We start from the raw sequence: 24,293 nt of genomic DNA on the forward strand, positions 1-24,293 counted from the left end.
GTGATGCGCTTTTAACGATTGTCGGCAAAGGAAAATCCACTGATCAACAGGTCGAGATGCCTCAGAGGCCAGTCTCACAGTTCTGGATTTTGGACATCCGAAGGCATATTACCAACTGCGACGACGATACGGTTCTTACCCACGTTGCTATCCTCACCAGGCTTGACTGCAAGACAGGCTGGCTTGTGAGGTGTGAGAGGAACCAACTGGTAGCAGTAGGTGACAGCTGTGATCTCGACATTTGCCCTGTGATGTGGCCGATGTGACGACACAGGCACACGACCCGATGTGGCGCAGCACCAAGTGGAAGCCTGGTGCTCGGTGCGGCGTCATCTGCGTCGCGGCCCACTTCCGTCGGCGTCCGACATGGACCCCTCCCATGATCAACAGCAATCTTGAAGCATCCAGGTTTCCCAACAGCCCCATTACAAGCATTTTCAAGAAGAAACATCAACCTTACGAGGCACCTGAGATACAACTTGAACTTTTGCTACGCAGCAAGCAGTCGCCATGTCTGCGCCGACCGAGACGGTGAGGTCACACTCTAAATTCATTCAACCTCTATGGCACTAACGATAGTCTGGCCATACCAGGACAAGCACATTTCCCCTGGTGCTCCTGAATCACCCACCACAGCTCGTCCCCTCGAAATGGATGACGATGATGTTCAAGACTCGGGTATCGTTGGTGATGATACCTCCAAGACCACACCCGCGGCGGCCAGCACCACAGCCGCAACAAGCGACGAGACGCCTCCGACCAAACCCCCTCGCCCTCTGACCGAGGCGCAGAAGAACGAAGCCATCCTAAAGGAGGCATTCCCTGGAATCGATGCGACAGTCATCAGGGCTGTTCTCACTGCCAGCCGCGGGCAGATTGATCCAGCTTTCAACGCCTTGCTCGGTATGTTACCATCCCAATAGAAAGACATACTCAGGAGACATGGCCTGACAGCAGGTTCACAGAGATGACGGATCCCGATGCGGCTCAGAGGGAGCCCAGTGAGGAGGCTCCGCCTCCTCAGCCCCCGCGCCCGTCTGGCCCAGCCCACACCATGTCGCAACTCGAGTCGGACGAGCTCTATGCCCGCCAACTCGCAGAGCAATACAACGCTGGCGCATATGAACAACGAACCTCGAGCCGCGGCCAACCCAGACAGCGCCAGCAGACGGGACTCAAGCCAAACGAGCTTCATGATAAAGAGCACAACTTTTTCGAGGATGACCTGCCGGTCATTCAGGAAAGACTGAAGCAGGGCTTCGTGGAGACACAAGGCAAGGTTAACTCATGGATCACCACACTGAAGAAGAGGATCGACGAGGAGTTTGCCGAAAGCGACGAGCCTGCACGACCCCAGCGACCCGGCCATGAGCAGTTTCCCGGGCCACGACCTGGGCAAGCCAGCCGCAGGAGTGGAGACTATGAACGCTACGACGCAGACCCTCAAGTGCTGAGCGACGACTTTGCGGGTATGAAGTTCTCCGCCGATGGCAGTGAGTACCGCCAGCCATTATGTGGCCCATGAGCTTGTTATTGACATGCAACTCAGCGCCCGTCCGCGGCAACAGGCAGCAGGTGTCGAGCCCAGATCTGTTCCGACCGCCCCCACCCTCCAAGTCTCCCAGGTCGTCGGACGGGAGGAAGGTCGCCTTTAGGGATGGAGGCGATGTCGATGTGTATGGCGTCTCCCCCAAGCTGTCTGCCGAAGACAGCAATAAGCCAAAGGCCAGCAAGTGGCAGCCTCTGTCGACGGTTGACCCCAGCCCCATCACGGACAACGACCCATTCAGTCTGGGTGACAGCGAGGATGAGCGCGACGCCAAGGACAAGTCAGGCTCGAAGGACATCAAGCTTGACGACAATGAGCGGCTGAAGCTTGCCGCTGCCGAGGCCATGTCCGACAGTCTTGTTGACTCGAACAAGAAGGATGAGACATCCACGGCCGCCGCAGGCGTGGATGCTGCAAAGAAGGTCTAGCCTTGACGTTTTGTCGGCTTGTGGACGGATGTTGTTTCTCGGATGGTGTTTCTCACATGTCGTGCAACGTCACAGACAACAGGCATTTACGCAGGCGGGCGTTCGGGAGGTCACCTATCTTCAGGTCATGTTCAAGAGTGATTCGCAATACCAGATTGACCAGATCTATAACATCGCCTCGAATTTTCTTCCTCTTTTACCTCGATGCCCGTTCTTGACCGAATGAGATGACTCACTGCGGGATTCGCATCAAGGCTATCCACTGTGGTGGTCGCCAAAAAAATGACTTACCAATGGGAATAACGAGTCCGAAAAAGGCTCAATGAGCGGACCAGAATAGGGCGATCTGCCGGACTACTTGTAAGTCTACCGGATTACAGGCCGAGCTTGAGTACAGCAAGGGAAAGCATACGTCACCAGAACCATCGGCCTGTTCCGGTGGCCACATGTATTGACTGTTGAGATTACATCATGCTCAGCCAACCAATGCCCCTCATATACCGGCCCGCCATAGACGCGAGCCCAGCATCGGCCTCGACACTGCAAACTGCTTTCTGCTTCAGTCAAGTGAGCACGTGGCCATGTTTCTGGCATTCGAGGTCCAGCAGGTTGCTGCAGGTTGAGTAGCGCAAAACCGTTTAGAAGGAGGGGTCCAGCGGGTGGTTAACGAGGGATATCTCAGCCTCGTACTTGGCGGGAGAATGGGGGGGAAACGTGGTCCGATTGCAAGGTTTGATTGGACAGAAGTGATGTCTTGGCTAGATCGGTGGTAGGTGCACCAGGTGAGCTCATGGGTGACAGCTACCCAGGCAATGCTAGGGAGCTTGGAGGGTCCTGATGGTACATTGTCGGTGGCTAAAAAGAGGTAGCACGCGACGGAGATCGTGTTCAGGAGGCTTAGCTACGTGCCTTATCTACCACGAGGTACCTGTCTCGCACATAGTCTCTGGGTTGCTAAAGAGAACAGCGGCTGGCTCGAACCCTGGGCGTGACGCCCGAGACTGGTGACAGGCAACAGTAACCTTAAATCTTTTTTCAGCCTCACGTGTCTCGATCGGCAGAGATGCGTTTGAGTGCCGAGCCCACGTCAGACAGGCTGCTTGACTCGAGACCATGATGTCCCTGAAAGCCTGAAAGGTGCTGACAGGTACCAGTCTATATGGAGGCCTCGCTGAAGAAAGACGTACTCAAAAGTCAATCGTCGAGGTTGGTGTCGTGGTGGGGCAGCTATGCAGTAAGTAAGTACCTCCGGGCAGCAGGGCAGGCACCTGAGTACCCCGCATCACCAGCGCTAGCAGGGTTTCTCACCGTGGCCCTCTGCAGCTTGCGGCGAGTTCTGTAGGTATCGATTTCTCCGCCTCGGCCTCGGAGGGCCCCTCCCATCGCGACCACCACCAGACCAATCCTTGCTCCATTGTCTCGACCAGCTTCATCTTGCCAGCCAGAGCCCGCCCGGCAGCACCCCATTCAGTCCATCATTCCACCCGCCCGTCTGAAGAGGAAACAGACAGGGACGCCGCCGCCCCGCAGTAGTCTGGCTACAACACGGCACCACGGCACTACGGCATCTCAACGACAACCTGGGACATGCTTCTCTCACCCCGCCATATCTGAGATGCCCTGCCAGCCTCTCTCCTCGTTACTTGGCTGAAGACATGATCGTCGCGACCTGTCCTGTCACGTCCTCGCCGGAGCATCACGATTCACCCTTCATCTAACCTACGATATCACACGTACCACTGCCATCCTTCAGCTTCAATCGCGAATCTCAAGCCTGTTCATTTCTTCGAATCTTCAAAGGCGCCCTTCGGCAACAGGTAGGTTCATGTCCACCATTCCCTCTCAGTTACCTCTGGTTGCGTACATCAAGAACCCTCGTCCGCAACTCCTATCCTATTTCTCCGCTCCATATCCATTGTACTTCGACATCGGCGGTTACTACATCGACACGCCGAGGTGCATGCCGCTTCAGTCTTCACGACCCCCACATCCTCTGGCCAGAGCACAGAACATCCATGTGCTTTTCCTCTTCCTTACCTGTGCCAGCCATGCCAGCGGCTCAAAAAACCAGGGTCTGGAAGATGGTGGGACTCTCATGCAGCTCCTCGGTCTGGTCCAGCCGGCCAGCCCTTCGCCTGCGTTGATCGGTCGAGTGACGTTCAGCTCGGGTGTCATGAGCTCACCCGAGGGTTCTCCCATCCACCGCACTACTTCTCCTTCACCTGTCTTACCCTGAATTACCAGAGATCACACCCACGTGCTACGGGCTTCTCAGTGACACCTTGTCCAGTCCCGAGCCATCTTGTTGAGAGACGACGTCAGTTCTTCAGGGACACGTTCTCGCTGCACGCCCTGGCTCTGTTGCTAATACCCATCAGGACTTACAGTATTCTACCTTGCTTCGTCGTCCCGTTGCTCTACAATTTACCCTCGTCTGGTGTTCGGGAGGCTCGCTCATCGTTTCTGTCGAGCTTCAACGTCATTTGTCACACCACTCCCGCCAACCATCCGGACCGCCGTGCGTCTCTGACACCCGCACATCATGTAAGCGATGCTTTTGTGACCTGTGGCGGCTGTACCGACATGAATCTGATAGGCTGCTGCAGGAAGTTCGGCAAGCAAATCCAGAAGCGCCAGCTGGAGGTCCCAGAATATGCCGCCAGCTTTGTCAACTACAAAGCCCTGAAGAAGGTACGTGCTCCCTCCCCACGCTCGATCCCAAACCCGCCTCGGCAGGTGCCTGTTCGGTTGCAGGAACTGTCAGAGAGGATTGGTCTGTACGGTCCGATCAAATCAGGACGCCCATCCCTCGAGCGTGGGTCTTGGAACCCCCGCGTACACGCACGGCAGATGTCCAGGATGAACGTCCCACTGACCCTACACATTTGCCTAGCTGATCAAAAGGCTCTCGGCTACCCCCATACTCACCGCTCAGAATGACGTTCACCGGAGCATCCCTGTGGATTCGCAAGCAGCTCTTCAGGCCAACAAAGCCACATTTTTCTTTCAACTGGTACGTCACCGATGATGGCTTGGCGCAATGAACATACTTTCGGCTTTACTTACTCGCGACCAGGAACGAGAGCTCGAGAAAGTTAATGCTTTCTACTTGCAAAAAGAGGCCGAGGTAAGATGGCATTGAGTGTATCACGTCGTATGGTGCTGAGCATCGATTCTAGCTCAAAGTTCGCCTGAGAACGCTCCTCGACAAGAAAAAGGTTCTGCAATCGCGGGGCCAGGGGTTTCCTCGTCGCTCTACCAAGTTTACAACACTCGAGGAAGGGTTTCAACAGTTTGCCAGCGATCTGAACAAGCTGCAACAATTTGTTGAGATCAATGGCACAGCCTTCTCGAAGATCCTGAAAAAGTGGGACAAGACGAGCAAGTCAAAGACCAAGGAACTCTATCTCTCAAGAGCAGTAGAGGTTCAGCCCTTCTTCAACGCTACCGTTATCAGCGAACTTTCCGACCAGGCAACAACAAGTTTGCAAGAAATTGGAGCTTGGTCTGAGGGCGATCATGTCACCTTTGAAGCCCGGACAGATCACCTGGTCAGCAGCCAGCATTTGCTGGGCACCGATGAAGGCGATGCAGATATATTCTTACTCGACACTGTGGTGTCTGGTAACCTTGAGGCATTGAAGGACCTGCTCTTGCGGATGCAAACTGCGTCAGCCGCCGCGGGCGATGGATCCAATGTGACTTTGATGGAGCGAGTCACCCGAACATTCCTCGCAGCGATTCACGATGGACCAAAGGAGTCTCTCCACCTTCTTCTCGGAACTGGCCTTGTTGACATTCAATCTGAAGATGACATCAATGAGCGAAACTGTCTTCATCAGGCTGCCATCTACGGCAAATCATATGTTCTCGAGTATGGGCTGTCAAAGGGGGTCTCCGTCAACCGCACAGATGTATACGGTCGTGTGCCTCTGCACTACGCCTGTATGCATGGACGTCTTGACATGCTTGATGCTTTGCTTAGTGGTAAGTTCTGGTGTCTTGAGCTGGAACAACATGATTGATGGTTCTTTAGGAGACGTCCAAACGAAAGACTTGATTGATCACGACAACTTCACACCTCTAATTCATGCCATCATCCACGGCCACCTGCAATGCGTCCAGAGGCTACTCGAAAAGTCAGCTCGCCTCGACCCCGTCTCGGACGCCGACCACGTGCCCCTGAACCTTGCCTGTGAACACGGCTCGTTGGAGATTGTTGCGCTTTTGTTGCAGCATGGTGCTAAGATTCTTCCTGACGCCGAGGGACTTTACCCTCACCACCTGGTGGCGCGATCGGGACAGACCCCTCAGCTTCTGTTGCTGTTGAAGCAGCACGGCGCTGACCTGGACCAAGTGGACAAACTGTACGGTTGGACACCGCTCGTGCACGCAGCAAGCGAGGGCAATGTGCCGTGTCTGCAGGCGCTTCTTGACGTTGGTGCTGATCCCAGCATCTTGGACGAGAAGGATCTACCTGCGATGTACTACGCAGCATGGGAAGGCCATCTGGAGTGCATGAGGCTGCTCGCACCGTTTAACAAACAGACGCGGGAGAGCCCACTCTTGCTTCAGCCTGCCTCTTCGTTGATGCCTCCAACGATGAGCAGCAGCGGCCCAGACGCCATGGTACTCGACCCTGATGCGATACCAGAGCTCGAGCTCCCTCCTCCGATCATTCCCCTCCGTCGCTACGGACACAATTTCCTCGACACTAAGACTGTCGTACAAATCAACTTTGAGGAGAACGGAGAACAACCACTCGTATTCTTCCACGACGGGAAGTACCCTGCTGCTCGACTCACTATTTCATCTAAAATGTTCGATCTCATTCCGAAAAACATCATGCTGCCTTTCCAAGAAGATACCCGACTCGCCTCCTTCCAGATTGACAATCTGGATAACTTTACGCTCGACTTCGATGTATTTCCAACGTACGGTGCCAAGATTATCGCCAAGACGGTCGCTCTACCGAACACTTTCAAGGCTCTTCTGAGCAGCTCCGGGAAATGCTGCTTGCCACTATTTGATCCAAGGCTGCGGGCGATTGGCCAAATCAGCTTCCATGTCCAGGTCATCAAGCCCTTCAACGGGAAGCCCCTAGAGATCACCGACTTTGAGACTTACTGGAAGGCAACAAGTCAATTCGACAGGAGTCCCAGCACGTTCATTACCGGTTCGAGCCTATCTGGCGACTTTGTGCGAGTCTTCGTCCAACATACCAGCGACGGTGTACCGGTGCTCTGGCCCAGATGGACAATACCGTGTGGCGGCATCGACCTACCAGTGTGTCGCTTGACTGCGGATCAATTCACCACCATCACAGCCCGAAGCCCAAGTCGAGCAGAGCTCTCGACGTTGCGTACCAAGTCGATGGACGGTATCGCCGACATTCACCGAATCCTTGCGACAGCGGGTGTGCCCTTGGATGAAGCCCTGTCGCTGCTTCCTCACGGCATGCATGTCAACATCCAAGTCCTCTACCCGACGACAGAGGATGAAAAGGCGTTTGGACTCGGCTCCACCTTGGACATGAACAGCTTTGTCGACGCTATCCTGACGATTGTCTTCGATCACGCCCGTGCGCAGCGTGCGCAATCCCTCGAGTCTGTCCGCTCCGTCGTCTTCAGTTCCTACAATACCAACCTATGTGCTGCACTTAACTGGAAGCAGCCTAACTTCCCCGTCTTCTTGTGCAATGACCTGGGGCGGGAGGAGCCCATGGCGGCACCTGATATCATTCAGAGCCACGGGCGGCGATCGACGTCCATCAAGGAAGCGGTCAGGGTCGCGCAAAGCAATAACTTCATGGGCCTCATTTGCTGCTCGCGTCTCTTGGTACATGCTCAACACATCTTATTCGATGCTCACAAGCTAACACGATACATAGGACATGCTTCCAGCACTCGTAGATGCGATCAAGTCACACGGCCTTGTGCTCGTGACCGACAAGTCGTCGGAAGCGACGTCGGCAGTAAACTCCATGGCGGACCCATTTCCAAAGCTGCCCAAAGGTGTGGACGGCGTGCTAAAGGGGCACAGCATCTTGCGATTCAATGAGTCGATCGATATGGAGTGATCATGAGCTTAGAGCGTGAGAATTCCCGCGGGTTGATAAGCGAGGTGATTGTGAAATAGACCACTGGTACGGAGTTGGAATGGACAGCACCTGACGTCTCGGAGGGAGGCATGAAATGGCACAAGATAGTCACGATTTGACAATTATTTCTTCTTCGCGAATTGTCGCATTCCTTTGCATGCTCTTCGACCACTGCTTCAAATTTGCATCGGCAGGCTGCATCACGCCCCCTTGTAATCATACTTCAACGCACTCAGTTCGCCTTCCGGGTCGACGCTTCCCATGACCACCTTGGCGACAAGAACAACAGTGTAGACGACCGCCGGCCAGTACCCCAACAACCCGCTCGCCTTGCCCCTCGAGAAAGCCCCTGTCAGTGCGACGACGGCACAGAGACCCAGATTCAAGAGCGGCAGGTATGTGTCGAGCGGCCCTCCCTCACTCAGCACGAACGGTGCCGCGCCACGCCTCTGTCTCTCGCGCCGCGCGGCCGCGGGACGGAGCCAGTCATCCACGACGCGAAGGCCGGTCTTATCGGGCTGTTGGCTGTAGAGGAGATAGGCGGTGGCGAGGAGGGAAGTCATTGCCAGAAGGGCGGGGAAGGAAGGGGGGAAGGCGAGAATGTAGGGGAGGATCGAGACGAGGGGCAGAGGCAGGAGGAGCAGTCGGAAGGTTGCGTTTCGGGAAGCGTTTTCGGCCGTGAGGCGGGCGATGAGGGATTCTTGTTCTGTGGTTTCGCGTCAGTTTTGTCCCCGGGTGAGAAAGAGAGATAGAGAGAGTATGTGGCGGGAAGGGCAGTACCTTGCTCGTCTATGGCTTCTGGCTGAGAAGAGTCCGAGTCTGAGTCGGCGGGGTAGTGGAATGTCTTTCGGAGACGGGCGGATGCGCCTCTCGTCGCCATGGTGCTAGAGTGAGATGCCAAACGATACGACCTCGGTATCTTTATGACCACTGAACGGACGAAGAGAAGCCAAGTTGGCCACGAGCTACGGTGTAGAGCTAGGCTGTTGGACAGAAGTCGAGGCTCCCATCGAGTGCTCACAGCCTTATGACGAAACAGCAGGCGACAGCTTGTGTCTGATTGGTTGAAGCTTGACAAGGCTTCGATTTGTGATCTGGCCCCACTTTGATACCCTTGTCAACTTTTCTGTCTCGCCTTTGGAGCGCATCGCCTGATCAGAGGGACCCGAGACCGACGACACTGAATGCCACCAGCGAGTCACCCATGTCTTCACACGCCGCCATGATCAGCAGGCTTGCCAGCAGACGCGCCTTGCAGTCGCTGCGCGCCCTGCCGACCGCTACAGCCAATGCTGCCAAGGGCACGAGAACGCCTCTTCAGCAAAGATGGATGACGGCTGCGCCGAAGCCCGGTCAAGGACCCTTGATGGAGCGCCGTGCCGACCGTGAACTTCCAGGTACATTCTTTTCTGTCATATGCATGGTCTATCTGTGACAATAGCTGACGGCCATGGCCTAGACCTTGCCTCGACGACCTTCCGCTGGTCCCGCTCCTTCCCCATCTTTGTCGTCATTGTCGCCGTCTCGTCGCTCGCCATCTTCAACTACCAAAAGTCCTCTTCGCCCGTCGTATCCTCGACGCTCTACGCCCTGCGCGTCTCTCCCAAGGCCCGCGAGCTGCTGGGAGATGAGGTCTACTTCAAGCACCAAATCCCCTGGATCAGCGGCGAGATGAACCAGCTGCACGGACGCATCGACATTGCGTTCAGCGTCAAGGGCTCTCGCAGCGAGGCCGTCATGCGGTTCGCGAGCTACCGTCTCTCGCACAAGGGCATGTTCGAGACGACCGAGTGGAGCCTGGAGATGCCGGACGGGCGCAAGATTGATCTGCTCGACGGCACGGATCCGTTCAAGGGCATCGTCGGCGGAAACGACCTGGACGACTATGAGGAGGAGGTCGCCTCGGCGGCGACCAGGGGCTTCAGGCAACAGCCGAAGCTCAAGTAGATGTACAACCAGGACGTGGCTTGAGAGGCTTTTTGAACAGAAAATTGTTTAGGAGATGGGCTCTTCTTGAAAGAGAGAGAGAGAGCCTTTTGTTCTGGCGTGAGGGCCCGCAGAACGCCTCAATGATATGCATAGATGTACAACAGTGTGTATAGTACAATTTCAAAGAAAAAAGGACAACCCCGGGGATCAACAACTCGTCTCGTACATCGCTTTCTTCCCACTGTCATCACCGTCACTGCTACTTACCAGCAGCAGTTCGTGTTTACAATAGATCGGGTCGTGACCTCCTCTCCTCCTTCATGACAAGATGCCTCTCCCGCGCCTCCTGCAGCTTGACCTCGGCATCGGCATTCTCCTCCAGCAGCGCCGATAGCGTGGCCTCGCGGTGGGGCTGCGTGGGCGCCTTCCTCTTGACAGCGTCCTGCAGCTTGACGACGCAGCCCTTGGGGCCGGCCACGGGGCCGCTGACGACGACGATGCCGAGCTCGTTGTCGACCGACAGCACGGTCAGGTTCTGCACCGTCGTCTGCTGGTTGCCCATGCGTCCCGGCATCTTCTTGCCGGGCAGCACCCTGGAGCCGGAACCCTGCGAGGGGCCGGCGGTACCCATGGTCCTGTGGTTCTTGGAGTTTCCGTGGGAGGCCGGCTGGCCGGCGAAGCCGTGCCTCTTCATGCCACCGGCGAAGCCCTGGCCGCGGCTGTTGGAGCGGACGTCGACGTACTGGCCCTTCTGGAACCAGTCGGGCCGCAGCTGGGCGCCGACGGGCAGCAGGCCGTCCTCGCCCTTGACGCGAAACTCGGCAATGTGGCGCTTGGGGAAGACGCCGCGGGCCTCAAAGTAGCCGAGCAGCGGGCGCGTGACGTTGCGCGGCTCCTTCTGGCCGAGGCCGACCTGGACGGCCCAGTAGCCGTGGGTGGCGCGCGTGCGCGAGGCGAGCACCTGCACCTGGTCGAGCTGCAGCACGGTGGCGGGCACGCGCTTCTTGCCGAAGAAGACGGATGTCATGCCCTTTTTGATGGCGAGGACGCCGGTGCGCAGGGGCGTCGTGAGCTCCTTGCGGGCGAGGGCGGCGGCTGGACCGGCGGTCGGGACGGGCAGGCCGGCGGACGGCTGGTTGAAGCGGGCGGGCTTGGAGCGGTGAGGGAGGGTTGACCAGCCAGCCGTGATGCCGCGCTGGCTGGTTCTCGGGAGGAGGAGGCGAGAGGGGAGGGAGAGCGATGGTCGTGCGGGCAGGCGCAGGGCCTGGAGGCAGGATGGCGGGAGTCGAGGCGCCATCGTGCCTTGTTCTGAGATGTGAAGTCGTAGGTCGCCGAGGGGAAGAAGAAGAATGGTCGGGAGCCTGTGTCGAGGGCCTCAATGGGGGCGATGGAGCTGTCGGTGGGTGGTCGTTGGCGATGGAGTTTCGACGACGACGAATTGTCTGACCCAAGGCCAATGGAAATTTTAGCGACCCTGACTGAGGTTGAGCTCAGCGCTTCCTCGACATGGTCCGTGCGTTTTGTGTCGTGTTAAGCGCGTTGGCGCCGGTGGAGTCAACTCACCTCCTCCAACACCTGGAGTAACAGCATATCGACATTGTCCTTGAGCACTTCACATGGCTCAGGAGAAATTATTCCATTGTCTATACTTACTTAAGTATCTCTCGCATGTCTCTGCCTCGACATAAGATGCTGTCTGAGGCAAGTTGATATGAGCTTCCCCGACGTGCGGCGTCAACAGCCAGAAGCAAGACGCCAAAGCATCCAGATTCCCATGACCACTTCGAAGTTGAAGGCATGCCACGAGCTGTTATAATCAGAGGTGATTATGGTTACAAGTCTCCGCGGTAGACTTGCCAAAGCGACACTGGACGATGCCTCGCTGCTCCAGCCACTGGAAGCACTTCTGAGCCAAAGTACGATTTTCAACCGAGCCTTCCTCTGGCAAAATGTCCGTTCCATGCAACTGTCATACACAAAATATGGAGGAAACTCAACGCCCTGCAATAATCACGCCAAAGCTGCTACAAGCTAGACATGGTTTCCTGTCTATGCGAGGCGGCCGCGTCATCGTTGCTCTTCAAGAGATTTCTGACACAAAGGCAGCATGTGTTTCGTTCTGTCTGTTGATTTCATCTTGTGCATTTTCGCACTGCAAAGACAATCACCGCTTCCCAGCCTGTCATCACGAAGACCGGAGAAGTTGCACGGTGTAATGGCTGATGCTGCGATTAGACATGGCCTGAGCAATGGCGAAGCAGGGTTCAGACATCAGACGCCATGGGTTGATGCGAGGCACAGTCGCTGACACCAAAAAGATTGGGGTTGCTTTATTAAACTCGATTGCACTGTCTAGGCTCCTACCGCATCTATCACCCGGCCAGGCTTCTTATCATTGCCAGGCACAACGAACCGAAGCCCTCGCCGTAGGCTAGCAGCGCGATCAACTGTTGTTGCACGCCGTAAAGTGGTCGAGGGCCCTCTGCGCGATGGTCTGGTCGGCCAGACTCCCCTTGACATTCCTCTCGCCCTTGACGGCCGCGGCGACGGTCTTGAAGAGGTCACTGTCCTTGTTGGCGAGGTCGGGATTGGCGGCAACGGTCTGGCGCCAGTCGATGCGCTCGCTGCTGGCCTTGGCATACGCGCTGTTGCGCTGGATGATCTTCCACTGCACCTCCCTGATCTTCCTGAGGCGGTCGAGCATGTTGCCCTCGCCCCGGGCCAGCGAGTAGTGCTTGATGCTGCCGAGCGTCTCCATGACGTTGGCCCGCTTGCGCCCGATCGAGAAGTTGTTCGACGCCGCTTTCTCGTAGTTCTTGTTGGAGATCTTGGCGAGGTCGTTGAAGACGCCGACGGCCGTCTTGCGGCCCTTGACGAGGCGCTCGATCTGGTCCGGCTCGCTCACCTTGCCCATGCGCCTGAGGGCGTCGACAATCGCGGCGATGTCGCCTGGGTAGAAGGCAAATCCGGACGAGATCTCGTAGTACCTGGGCTCGCTCGTCGGCTTGCCCGTCTCGTAGTAGTTGACAAACTCGTTGAAGTTGCAGCGGCCGTCTTTGCCGGTGCCCTTACACCGTTGGGCGATGGTGTTCTTGCCCTGGCCGTTGACCTCGACGTCGAGATCGTAGGTGACGTAGTAGTGGAGGACCCGCGCTGCTTCCAGGGCCGAGATCTCGGCCACGCACGTTTGGAAGGCGGCCAGCAGGCCTAGGACAGTGGGGAAGAGTCTCATGGCGATGGAGAGAGGTGTCGAGTGAGACGTGATGCAAGCAAAATGCTCGACAGAGGTTCGACGAGGTGTTCTGAGACGAAATCAAGAGAGAGCCAAAAAGCAAGGATATGGTGTGTTCGGCTGTGGTCGGTCACAGAAGAGGGAGTATAGGAGCCCCGAACCACTTGACGCGGGACCGGATGGGAAGAAGGACGGTGCCTTGTCCAGACATGGCCAGATAAAATGGTTCAGCAGCGATGTCTAGCCCTGCTCAGCTCGATTCTTACTGACGACCAGTCCATGTAGATGTTGACGTCCACAGGGATGCGTTCGGGGTGACCAGGGAGGGGGTGCAAATGTGCGGTGCCCCTGTCACCGGCAGAAAGATCCATGCATCTTCATGAGGTGCCAAGCGGGGCTGGGCTTCAAGGATGAGGTTTGGAGGATTGAGATGCCAAGGATGCCATAAGACCAGGGTGGTATCGTTGCAGCAGAGAGCTTCGGATCTCAATCGACTACGTACCACGGGCCGTGTGTTCTGTTCTCGAACGATGATCATGTCAGCAGGCGAGCGAAAATTTCAATGCCCCTCGTTCGGCCCTTGGCAGATCCTCCTTCCCGTGGTTGCATGGTCTCTCTCGTCTGAGCAAGGGAGAGCTTACTCCGCCTGTTGTGCTCCTCTCTTATCTTTCCTCGGCGGTGTTGCCACCCTGTCGGGTGGGACATCGTGGTATTTGGTCACCTCGGTACAATATATCACATGGAGTACGGTGATGTTGAGGTCAGGCTTTTTACTGCTGACTTGGCATAATGTAGGGAGCTAGCCACTCGCCACTCTTCCGGAGGCTTGCAGGATGACATGCGAATGTCGATCTGGGTCAAGAGGTCATACCCTTCGATCCCAGGCTAAGATTATCATCGTTGAGTGTGAGTTTGGTCACGTCTGATATGAGGGGAAACTCCAGTTACATGTAACACTACTTGAAGGAAAGAAGTGATATTCGAGTCTTGTTGTTTGACGTGAACTACTGAGAAACGAAGGTAGACAAGATGCCTTACTCAGACTATACTACCACCTGAGGATAGACTTCGTCTGCAGTATCTTACTTTGTGGGCGATATTCTACATCTAGATCATCATCCAGGCAGGGCATTCTCAAACCCACTGGCTTAACCCAGACGCTACCTAAGCATACCGGCAAAGGTCAAGCTTGGGGGGCCTCTTCTGAGCGCTGGATGCGATGCCAGCCATCTTGCTGGCCTGGGGGCTGATGCGCGCAATCTGTTCAGCGCTCATGTCACGCCTCAACTTGGCCGCCTTGCCAACGTTGGTGGCGCTACGGAGGTTGGTGCCGCTCATGATGAGACCAAAGATGAGGAGAGGAATGGTCTTGGGATCGCTCACGGCCGTGTAGAGACCGAGACCAGTGTTTCCGGCCTCGGAGAGGCTCACAAGCGTGCGGCCGAGGAGACGCAGGCCCGTTGAGGCGGCACCGGCCGCGACGCCGCCGAAGCCGCCGACGACGAGGAGCACGGCCGAGAGGAGATTCGTGATGAGGGCGATTTTGTTGGCCTCCTCAATGTCTTTGCCCATCTCGACGACGTTTTCCATGTGTTCGAGACCCGAGTACATCATGAAGATGGGCAGGACAAGGGCGTCGATGAGGTCAAAGGAGTCCCCGTCGTACTCATCGGCGGTCACGGACAGCTCGTACTCGGCGAGGATACTCTCAATGTTGACGTTCTTGAGGGTCGAGCTGATCTCCGTCTTGGGGTTGAAAATGTCCTCAACAGTGAAGCCGGTGCCAATGGTCGGGGCATTGTGCCACCAGTGCTCGCCTTGGCAATCGCCCTTCATGGCTTCGTACGACGTGTCGCCGCCGGGCTGGCTGCCGAAGCACATCTCAATGGCGAGCCTTGATTTATAATGGGGGCGGTGCTCGGGGTAATAGATGTCTTCCTCACCAACGCCGACGACGGTCGAGATCTCGTTGACAAAGTCCTTCTTCGTCTCGTCGCTCTTGTAGTCCCAGAAGATCGATGCCATATAGTACTTCGAGGGATCCATGCCGCGCTTCGAGTAGTCGGGAGGGCAGGGCATCTTCTTCTTGCGCCACTCCCAGCCCGGGTGTCCACTCCCTTTGACATCGCAGTCGTTGATGCAGTTATGGCAGTTGTGGCGGTTGAGGTCCTCGCACCCGGGACAGCAGGGGAACTTGGAGAAGATCTCGCAGTTGAAGTAGTCGTTGCCCTCGTCCATCATGAGCTGCCAGAGAGCCTCGTGACGGTTCGTGAAGACGTGATCGGCATACAAGCGGAAGTACTTGTCGTAACCGTCGCCGAGGATCTCCTCGAAGCGCTTCTTGACCTCCTTAAGCATGCTATGCAGCACGGGGATGAGGTACTTGCCCACGCAGTGGGGTGGTATCTCGTTCCTAAAGTCGAGGTTGTAGATGTTGTCCATGGTCGTTGGTGAGTACGGACACGGCTCGAGCGACTTGTCGTCGTTGGGATCCGGCTCGTAGTCACTGTCCTCACCATCATCCTCGCCACGCTCGCCCTCACCCTGGAGATCGACAGCCCAGTCAGAAGTGCCGCCCATGTTGAGAGACTCATAGTAGCTGATGCGTCGGCTCTTGGTCGTCTCCGTCATGTAGGCCACCCACTCGACGCGTTCGTAGACGAGGTAATCCGAGTCCGTTTCGGCGTCATACCACGACTTGATAGCACCACCCTTCTTGATAATTTCATCAATCTCGAAATTGGAGATATAGCCCCCCTCACCGGTGCAACGACCCTTTTTGGCAGGCGACTGGTTGCGAGCACCCAGGAACGTACACTGCGGTCCACGGCAACCCGCGTCGGACATCTTGAAGGAGCGACCGTAGCTTGTGACACCGACGACAATCTTGTGTGTCGGCACGCCGGCCTTTGTGATCATGACGAGGCTGTCTTGGGTCGTTGTCGAGTTGACATGGGAGCGTAGACACGTGCCAGAGTCACAGCCCGGCATCGCCCACTTGTTGCCGACGTCCCACTGTCCATGAAAGTCGTACGTCATGTAGACAATGTAGTCGAGCACCTCGGCCATCTTCTCAATGGGGAAGCTGCGGAGATACCAGTATGAAGACGCTGCGGCAATGGAAAGTGTCATGTCCGAGGGCAGCTTGGAGCGAACGAGCTTGAGGAACTGGTAGTAGTTCTCGCCGTCCTCCGCCTGACCGGGAGGCGAGCCTTCAATATCGGTGGCACCGGGGTACTCCCAGTCAAAGTCGAGGCCCGAGAGGCCGTTGTCTTTGGCAAACTTGACCACGCGGTCAGAAAAGGCCCCCCGATTTCCAGGGCTGACAGCCTGACGGAACAGACCGGCACCGGGGCCTTCATTGGAGAAGGCCCAGCCGCCAAAGGCGAGGATCTTCTTGGGATAGTCCTTGGCCGCCACAAAGAGATCCCATTGCTTCTTCTGGTCATCGGGGATGACGACTTGCATGCTGGATGAAATCTCGGCAAAGGCAAAGTGGACGTGAGTGTAAGACCGGTCCACGTCGAGGACGTTCATGTTGAGGCACGGACGCTTGAAGTTCCAGGCCTCATAGTAGGCAATCTTGCGGAACTGGGCCGGCTTCTTCGAGTTGTTGACAATCTTGGTGCCGCAACTTGACTGGCAGCCGTTCTCGCCGGGCTTGGACGTGCCAGGGTTGCCCGTGGCCGTCTTGGAGATGGTGCAGAAATCGGACGTCGTTCCGCAGTTACCCCACACGTTGCAGCAGACCTTGAGCGGGCAAGGATTGATGTCGGCGAGGGATGTGCCGTCCGTCGGTAGCTTGGACCCGGGCTTGGTAGGGCCACACTGCGCGTCCGGGTACGACGCTGGGATGGCCGGCTTGCCAGAGCTGACACATATGCGCTGCTTGAGACCGAGGCCTCCAGCACAGCCATCCCAGCCCCAGGTCTTCTCGTTCATCTTCTCGAGGTCCTGCTCTTTGAGGCCGTGCTTGGCTGCTACAGCCGCGCAGCCCTCGTTGGCTTCGACGGCGTATGTAGCGCACGAACCGTCAGCCTGGGGCTTGGGCTTGACGTCAGGCAAGGTACCGGATGAGCAGCACACGGGCTGGCCGGGCTTGAGCGTCGAGCAGAGGTTAGATGTTCCCCTGTTGAAGCTCTCAAAGGCTGCTCCACCAATGCCGCAGCGCGATGCCAGCTTGCCGCAATCGTCGTTGTCCACAACACGGATGCTGCGGCAGTCGGCCCTCTTGCGAAGGCGTCCGGCCGAGGTCGAGGATTCGATGGGAGGCGACAGGTCAAAAGACCACAAGTCGCTATCCTTGAGGGGTGTGCTGTTGACCTCAGGCTTGTCTGACATGCATTGGCCGTTGCTCCACGTCTTCATGATCTTCTGAACGGCGGCAAAATCACCACTGCCGTCGGCCACGACACCAAAGGTATCGGCTGACGATCGATGACCGCCGCAGACTTCAAGGGCCTTGCGAGCCGTGGGCGAGGAGGCTCCCTTCATCTCGCTGGCCAGCTTCTTCAGCATGGATGCGGATGTTTTTTTCTTGTCGATAAGGCCTCCCGCGTACAGGCCAACGAGGGTACCGCGGAGATAGGCAAAAGTGATGAGCTCATCGCAGCTCTTGTCTTTACTAACATGGGTCGACAAGTGTTCGATGGCGCGCCCAACGTCGGGCTTGGTGTTCTCATTAGACTCAGCAGCCGGCGTAGTAAGACCAGCATCTGAGATGTCGCGGCCAGCATCCCACGACGAGAGCAGAGCCGTGACCTTGGTGTTGTTGGGAGTGTCCAAGCCGCAAGTGGCCCCGTCCCCGACGACCGTTTCGTTGATACTGCGACGGGAGGGTCCATCGGGGCCAAAATTGGTCTCGCCCTTGGCATCCGGGGCCACATACTCCGTCTCAGCGAGGAAGTTGTCCTCGGTAGAGGCATCACCGAGAGTGCAGGCACGGATGCTGATGACGGACTTGGGATCATCAAGCGGCGTGTAGAGGTTGAAGGAGAGGAGAACCGGCTCGGGACAGACAGCGAGGCCTTCCAAGTCGTGAAAGTGGCTCCATTCTTCGAGATCGCTGCCAGCCTTGTCGCAAGATCGAGGGCATGTCTTGACATGCAGAATGCGATTTTCTGAGACTGGGGTAAGGGACTGGGTTGGTGATGCCATGACCGCCGTTGCCGGCAGCAGCGGCAGCAGCGGTAGTATCTTCGACCACATGGTGTCGAGCTACCTATTAGCAGGTAATTAAAAGTAAGTAAAACAATGACTGTACAGGCAACCTGACGAGAACCCGATGAAGAGAAACGGAAGAAGAAGATCAAAGGGCAGTGACAGACCAAGCACCGTTAAGAGTTTGGTCTTGTTCGGCATGCGCGGGCAAACCAAGTGGCTGCGGCAGTTCTCGACTCAATCTTCTATCTCGTGTGAATGGTGTCCGTCCATGTCCGCGAAGGAGTTGCCAAGCCAGCTTACCATGGGCTTGCCTGCTGACTTTGAAGAATCATGTGAGATGAGAACTAGACCGTCCCTTGCCAGGATAGCAGCAGGCCGCTCGCCCGTGTTGTTCCGTCGCATTGCATCGGAGTGGGAACAACGTGATCCTCAATCCTCGAGTGTAACCATCGTGGCCACAAACATGATCTAGGCCGAGGGTCCTCCCTGAGTAACGCATCCTAAAACTATGAGCGAGTAAGTGTGTATGCGCTTTAAGATGACCGGAAGGTCAGTCCGGGGCTCTCGGCGATGAATGAACCCCCTGTCGATTCTCAACTGCATCCCCTCCCCACGATACTGGTGAAGAGGGTCTTCGGATGCTCCCGTTCGCTCCACCCTGGCCAGCATGACCTATTCGGGCAGCTCGTTACCAGCCCTAGTGCTCATCGTTGCATGGTACCTTGCTGATGCCCACGCACTTACTATCCATCATCTGCAGGCCAAGAGCCGCCGCTAATGTTCAGGACGACATAACGAGCAGCCAAGCTTCCTTCGATGATGCCAAGTGCCGAGAGACGCGCGAGTTGCTTGAATCATTCGTCTATTTTCTTCAGCCGAAGGACGTGGCGAGCGGCCGGTCGAACTTTGCCAAATTTGCCCCCTCTTTGGACTGCAAATGCTTGTCACAGGCCATGAGCCGCGGCCGGCTTCATCTCCGTCCTAGAAGAGGGTCAGGGTGTGGGTTTGATGGCATTCTCGCACCTCCGCCAGCATGCGTGGCACATTTCGATACCCACAGCTGCTGGGAGGGAAAAGGCACCGGTCTGTCCGGCGCAGGGCCTGTTCGGGACCCCTCAGTGTACCCCTCGCCAAGCGGTTCGAGGTGGTATTGGAACACAGGGTTTGGATCCTGCGCATCGTTTATTGACCGAGCTTGTCGACATTATGGCAGGTGACCAAGTGAGACCCTGGGTATTTTGCCCCTTTAAGCCATCGTGGGTACCGGGTGGGTGGGTGTCAGTCAAACAATCACAGAACGAGGGCTTTTGCCTCTGTCGGTCTGGGACGCCTTGGCGATTATGGATTGAGTTGGCCCGTCTACCCAAGGGTAGGCAGCTTAGAAAGTCGTCTGCGGTCAAGATTGTCATTGCCAGTACAAGCAGAAATGGCATGAGTCCTTGGTCGTGGAAAGACTCTGGCGATGGAGAGAATATAAACCCTGACCCAGGCCTCATACTGGCTGTTGCTTCATCGTGCTCACCATCTTGACGCAGACTCGTTGTCCATCGACCCCCCTTCCCTTGAGAATGCCTTCTGTCACAATCTCTTCCACTATGCTGGCAGGCCTGCTGCTCATGCTCGTGCCAGCATCATCTGCCGCCCCCCGGCCCCAGGCACGTGAGGATGTGCCGATGAGGTTGCTGCAGGATGCCAAACCGGCTTTCCCTTACGACCCAAACACCATTGCCAAGTGCTCCTGGTGGTGGGACAACGAAGGCCAAATCCCATGTGCCAACATGCCGGCTGAATGGGGCATTACCATGCAGGACTTCCTCCGATGGGTAAGGCCACCTCCAACGTATTCTTTGTAGCGACTGTGCTGACACCGTCGCCAGAACCCGTCCATCACTTCATCCTGCGGAAACTTTCTCAACGGTCGTTCGTACTGCGTGGAAGCCTCTGGCGAGGAGCCACCGGTGCCCGGCACGCCGACGACAACGACGGCGCCTGCCACGACGACCAAGCCGTCGAACGGCATCACCACCCCTCAGCCCATCCAGGACGGCATGGTCGGCAACTGCAACAAGTTCCACTACATCTCCGAGGGCGACAGGTGTCAAGACATTCTGAGCTACCAGAAGATCACCCTGGCCGACTTCTTCAAGTGGAACCCTGCCGTCAAGAGCGACTGCTCGGGCCTCTGGTCCAAGACGAACGCCTGCGTCGGCGTCGTCGGCCAGGCTCCCGCCGTCACGACGACAACGACCAAGCCAGCCACGCCCACGACCCCGTCCAACGGTATCACGACGCCGCAGCCCATCCAGGCCGGCATGGTCGGCAACTGCAACAAGTTCCACTACATCTCCGAGGGCGACAGGTGTCAAGACATTCTGAGCTATCAGAAGATCACCCAGGCCGACTTCTTCAAGTGGAACCCTGCCGTCAAGAGCGACTGCTCGGGCCTCTGGTCCAAGACGCACGCCTGCGTCGGCGTCATCGGCGGCCAGGCGCCGCCCCCGACGCCGACGACTACGAAGCCGACGACCACGAAGCCGCCCGGCAACGGCGTCACCACGCCGACCCCGACGCAGCCCGGCATGGTGACCAACTGCAACAAGTTCCATTTCGTCTCGCCGGGCAACACGTGCCAGCAGATTGTCAGCTACCAGAAGATCACCATGGCCAACTTTGTCAAGTGGAATTCGGGCGCCGGCAGCGGGTGCAACAACCTGTGGGGCAACACACATGCTTGCGTTGGTGTGTTTTGAGGATCTGGATGAAGGTTACTTTTTTGAAGTGAAGAACACACGAGTGTTGAACTCGGAAGAGAGGGGGTTTGTCTTCACGTGTACATTTTTTTGACTACATACCTTGACGAGTCGCAAACGTTGGCCATTAAGGTCATCTGATCAATGCACGGTGTTTTTGTTAAAAGTTGAATTTGGTCTCAATGTAGGCAATTGAATGATGCAAACCCAGCTTGTTGAGTCCAGGGGCCAGCCGCGAGTTGTGGCGTAGCTTTGGAGAGATGAGGAGTGGGCAGTGTGGCAGGGACTTGAGAGAGGTGTAGGAGATGTCTAGATACCTAGGTAGATACCTTAAGGTAGGTACCTGGCAACAGCCATGTTGGGCGACCTGTTCGCAGGTGGCTGTATGCTTCAAATGCGTTGCTTCGCCCATCAACTTCCAAGGCCTTGGTCAATAAGTCATCTTGGCTCTCCAAGCATCAAGCTATCAGCTCACCTCTAAGTGCTGCGGCTCTCTGACGAGTCTGGTCACAACAGACTCAAGGACATTCTTTGTCCTTCATGTCCAATTACATCAGCATTGGGAGGTGGCCCTGACATGCTAGAATTGTTGAAGTCAAGACGAATCATCAACAAGAGATTCAATCAATGTGCCTCTCGTTATCTCGATCTGGCCCTGTTCTTCTCTGTGTGTTCCTTTTGGCTTCCTTCTCAAATTCTTAATACGGGCGACGAATCTGTCAATATGAATGGCTTCGCTGGCTACCCACCCTGGAAGTAAGTTGTGATACTCTTGCTTGAATCTACACCGCCTACCCTGAATCGATCTCAGAGCCCACATCTTCAAGGCGTCGACCAACTTACATAAACATGCTGTTCCCATCTCAGACATGTCTGACAAAGCCAGGGAACCCGGAGAGGGCCGAGACGGACGTATAGCGATTGATTGGAACGAGAGGACACGCGCCGGGTAGGAGCGGCTGTCATGATCGGAGTGAAACGAGCATCGGCCGGCGGGTTTGGGGCAGCCGATCCACAGGGCGTGCGGAGAAGGGAGCGTGATCAGCCCAACAAGGGAACGAGACGCCCTGGCCCAGCACATTCCGGGCCTAGGATCACGCCCTATTGAGGGGCTCGCCGTCCAACCTCATGGTACCCCCCGGCATTCGTGCGCCTTGTCGATACCGTAGTTGGGGTAAGGCGAGCTCATATAAAGCCTGTTTCCTGTAATGCATGCTTCAGTGGAGAAAGACATGATTCTTGATACTTCATCTGTCCTTTCCCCTCTCGCAAGTTACAACCTCATATCGAGCTCACCTTGACTGATCACACAATGGCTTCAACAGTGACGCTCGCAGATTACCTCTTTGGGCGCCTACGCCAGCTGGGTGTCGGCTCGATCCACGGTGTGCCTGGTGACTACAACTTGGAGCTCCTGGACTACGTCGAACCGGCAGGCCTGCGCTGGGTCGGCAATGCGAACGAGCTCAACGCCGCCTATGCTGCCGATGCTTATGCGAGGATCAAGGGCATCGGCGCCGTCATCACCACCTTTGGCGTCGGTGAGCTGTCCGCCGTCAACGGCATCGCCGGAGCCTACGCCGAGTTCGCCCCCGTTGTTCACATTGTTGGCATCCCGCCTCGCTCCTCCATAGACGGCCGCCTCCTGATTCATCACACCTTCAATGATGGCGAGTATCGTCGGTTCGCGGCCATGCATGCCCATGTCACGGTGGCCCAGGCCTGCCTTACCGATCCACGGACGAGTGCTGAGCAGATTGACGAGGTCCTGAGGCAATGTCTACTGTACAGCCGGCCTGTGTATATTGAGGTCCCCGTCGACATGGTGGCGAAGCCCCTCTCGGCCAGCAGGCTCGAGACCCCCATCGAGGTTCCGCAAGGCGAACAGGACGCCGAAGAGAACAATGTGCTCGAAGCGGTTCTCCAGAAGATCTACGACGCGAAGAAGCCCATCATCTTTGTCGACGGCGAAAGCAGACCCCTGGGCATCTGCAAACAGGCCGAGCAAATCGTCGAGGGGACAAAGTGGCCGACGTGGACGACGCCTTTCGGTAAAAGCCTGACTAACGAGACTTTGACAAACTTCCACGGCATCTACCAGGGCAAATACGACGACCCGGCAGTGCAGAGCTTCATCGGCGACGCGGATCTCATCCTCATTTTTGGCCCGCACTTCAGTTCCACAAACACCAGCGCCTGGTCCAGCATCCCCAACGGGGACGTCTCGGTCCTCTTCACCACCAAAGGCGTTCAAGTCGGAGGTAAGCTGTTTCGCGACGTATCAGCCAAGATCGTCGTCTCCCAGCTCGCCAGCGCCCTCGATTTCAGCAGCGTGGCCTCGTACAGCCCCTACCCGGAGCTGCCTCGCGACAAGTCCCTGCGCATCGCCGACATGCCCATGGACGAGCCACTGGAACAGTCCGCGCTGTGGAAGGTGCTGGCCAGCATGGTCAACCCCGGCGACATTGTGCTGGGCGAGACCGGCACCGCAGGCTACGGCGTCCGCGAGATGCCGCTGCCACCCGGCACGAGGCTGTTCACGCCCGTGACGTGGCTCTCCATCGGCTACATGTTGCCGGGCGCGCAGGGCGCCGCGCTGGCCCAGCGGGAGCTCCGCGCGTCCGCCCCGTCCTCTGGTCCGTCGACGCCCAAGACGATCCTGTTCATCGGCGACGGCAGCTTCCAGATGACGGTGCAGGAGATTGCCACGATTGTGCGTCTCGAGCTCAACATTGTCATCTTCCTCATCAACAATGATGGGTACACGATCGAGCGCTGCATCCACGGACGGAATCAGGCGTACAACGACGTTTCCCCGCTGCGGTACCTGGAAGCGCCGAGCTTCTTCGGCGCCAAGAAGAGCACGTATACCGCGTCTGCGAGGACATGGCGCGAGCTGCAGACCGTGCTAGAGAGCGGGGCACTCCATGAGGAGAAGGAGCTGAGGATGGTAGAGATCTTCTTGGGGCGGGACGATGCTCCCAAGGGGCCTCTGCTGCAGTACATGATCAGCCAGAAAGAGAAGGAGTCTGCGACATGAGTAGCAGGGAGAGGCTGGAGACAATAGTGAAAGAAACCAGAGAAGTAGCAACAGAACCACACAGCATGTAGATTGTTGGAATTACTAGTGTACAGGCCCGTA

The 24,293-nt window shown here is 56.8% G+C and overlaps 9 protein-coding genes across 9 annotated transcripts; 5 read left to right on the plus strand and 4 right to left on the minus strand.

Moving 5' to 3' along the window:
• Nucleotides 1-510: 510 nt before the first annotated feature.
• VDAG_00895 (uncharacterized protein) lies at nucleotides 511-2,203 on the plus strand (the record flags this gene model as incomplete). The annotated part of the gene is made up of 5 exons (XM_009649781.1): nucleotides 511-531; nucleotides 594-903; nucleotides 966-1,493; nucleotides 1,550-1,971; nucleotides 2,060-2,203. 5 exons carry the CDS (start codon nucleotides 511-513, stop codon nucleotides 2,201-2,203), a joined length of 1,425 nt encoding a protein of 474 aa, XP_009648076.1.
• A 1,599-nt stretch (nucleotides 2,204-3,802) lies between these two features.
• VDAG_00896 (ankyrin repeat protein nuc-2) lies at nucleotides 3,803-8,037 on the plus strand (the record flags this gene model as incomplete). The annotated part of the gene is made up of 7 exons (XM_009649782.1): nucleotides 3,803-3,933; nucleotides 4,024-4,166; nucleotides 4,574-4,668; nucleotides 4,871-4,990; nucleotides 5,157-5,964; nucleotides 6,014-7,815; nucleotides 8,020-8,037. The coding sequence occupies 7 exons, from the start codon at nucleotides 3,803-3,805 to the stop codon at nucleotides 8,035-8,037; spliced, it is 3,117 nt and encodes a 1,038-aa protein (XP_009648077.1).
• Nucleotides 8,038-8,277: 240 nt separating this feature from the next.
• VDAG_00897 (uncharacterized protein) lies at nucleotides 8,278-8,957 on the minus strand (the record flags this gene model as incomplete). The annotated part of the gene is made up of 2 exons (XM_009649783.1): nucleotides 8,278-8,783; nucleotides 8,858-8,957. 2 exons carry the CDS (start codon nucleotides 8,955-8,957, stop codon nucleotides 8,278-8,280), a joined length of 606 nt encoding a protein of 201 aa, XP_009648078.1.
• Nucleotides 8,958-9,299: 342 nt separating this feature from the next.
• On the plus strand, nucleotides 9,300-10,024 carry VDAG_00898 (cytochrome oxidase assembly; the record flags this gene model as incomplete). Its single annotated transcript, XM_009649784.1, has 2 exons — nucleotides 9,300-9,474; nucleotides 9,537-10,024. 2 exons carry the CDS (start codon nucleotides 9,300-9,302, stop codon nucleotides 10,022-10,024), a joined length of 663 nt encoding a protein of 220 aa, XP_009648079.1.
• A 265-nt stretch (nucleotides 10,025-10,289) lies between these two features.
• VDAG_00899 (54S ribosomal protein L9) lies at nucleotides 10,290-11,303 on the minus strand (the record flags this gene model as incomplete). Its single annotated transcript, XM_009649785.1, has 1 exon — nucleotides 10,290-11,303. The coding sequence occupies one exon, from the start codon at nucleotides 11,301-11,303 to the stop codon at nucleotides 10,290-10,292; it is 1,014 nt and encodes a 337-aa protein (XP_009648080.1).
• A 1,146-nt stretch (nucleotides 11,304-12,449) lies between these two features.
• On the minus strand, nucleotides 12,450-13,238 carry VDAG_00900 (uncharacterized protein; the record flags this gene model as incomplete). Its single annotated transcript, XM_009649786.1, has 1 exon — nucleotides 12,450-13,238. The coding sequence occupies one exon, from the start codon at nucleotides 13,236-13,238 to the stop codon at nucleotides 12,450-12,452; it is 789 nt and encodes a 262-aa protein (XP_009648081.1).
• A 1,164-nt stretch (nucleotides 13,239-14,402) lies between these two features.
• VDAG_00901 (killer toxin subunits alpha/beta) lies at nucleotides 14,403-18,395 on the minus strand (the record flags this gene model as incomplete). The annotated part of the gene is made up of 1 exon (XM_009649787.1): nucleotides 14,403-18,395. One exon carries the CDS (start codon nucleotides 18,393-18,395, stop codon nucleotides 14,403-14,405), a length of 3,993 nt encoding a protein of 1,330 aa, XP_009648082.1.
• Nucleotides 18,396-19,969: 1,574 nt separating this feature from the next.
• On the plus strand, nucleotides 19,970-21,151 carry VDAG_00902 (LysM domain-containing protein; the record flags this gene model as incomplete). The annotated part of the gene is made up of 2 exons (XM_009649788.1): nucleotides 19,970-20,224; nucleotides 20,279-21,151. The coding sequence occupies 2 exons, from the start codon at nucleotides 19,970-19,972 to the stop codon at nucleotides 21,149-21,151; spliced, it is 1,128 nt and encodes a 375-aa protein (XP_009648083.1).
• A 1,312-nt stretch (nucleotides 21,152-22,463) lies between these two features.
• VDAG_00903 (pyruvate decarboxylase) lies at nucleotides 22,464-24,191 on the plus strand (the record flags this gene model as incomplete). The annotated part of the gene is made up of 1 exon (XM_009649789.1): nucleotides 22,464-24,191. The coding sequence occupies one exon, from the start codon at nucleotides 22,464-22,466 to the stop codon at nucleotides 24,189-24,191; it is 1,728 nt and encodes a 575-aa protein (XP_009648084.1).
• Nucleotides 24,192-24,293: the final 102 nt, after the last annotated feature.

This window comes from Verticillium dahliae, genomic scaffold (assembly GCF_000150675.1).
Source record: "Verticillium dahliae VdLs.17 supercont1.2 genomic scaffold, whole genome shotgun sequence".
NCBI lineage: Eukaryota > Fungi > Ascomycota > Sordariomycetes > Glomerellales > Plectosphaerellaceae > Verticillium > Verticillium dahliae.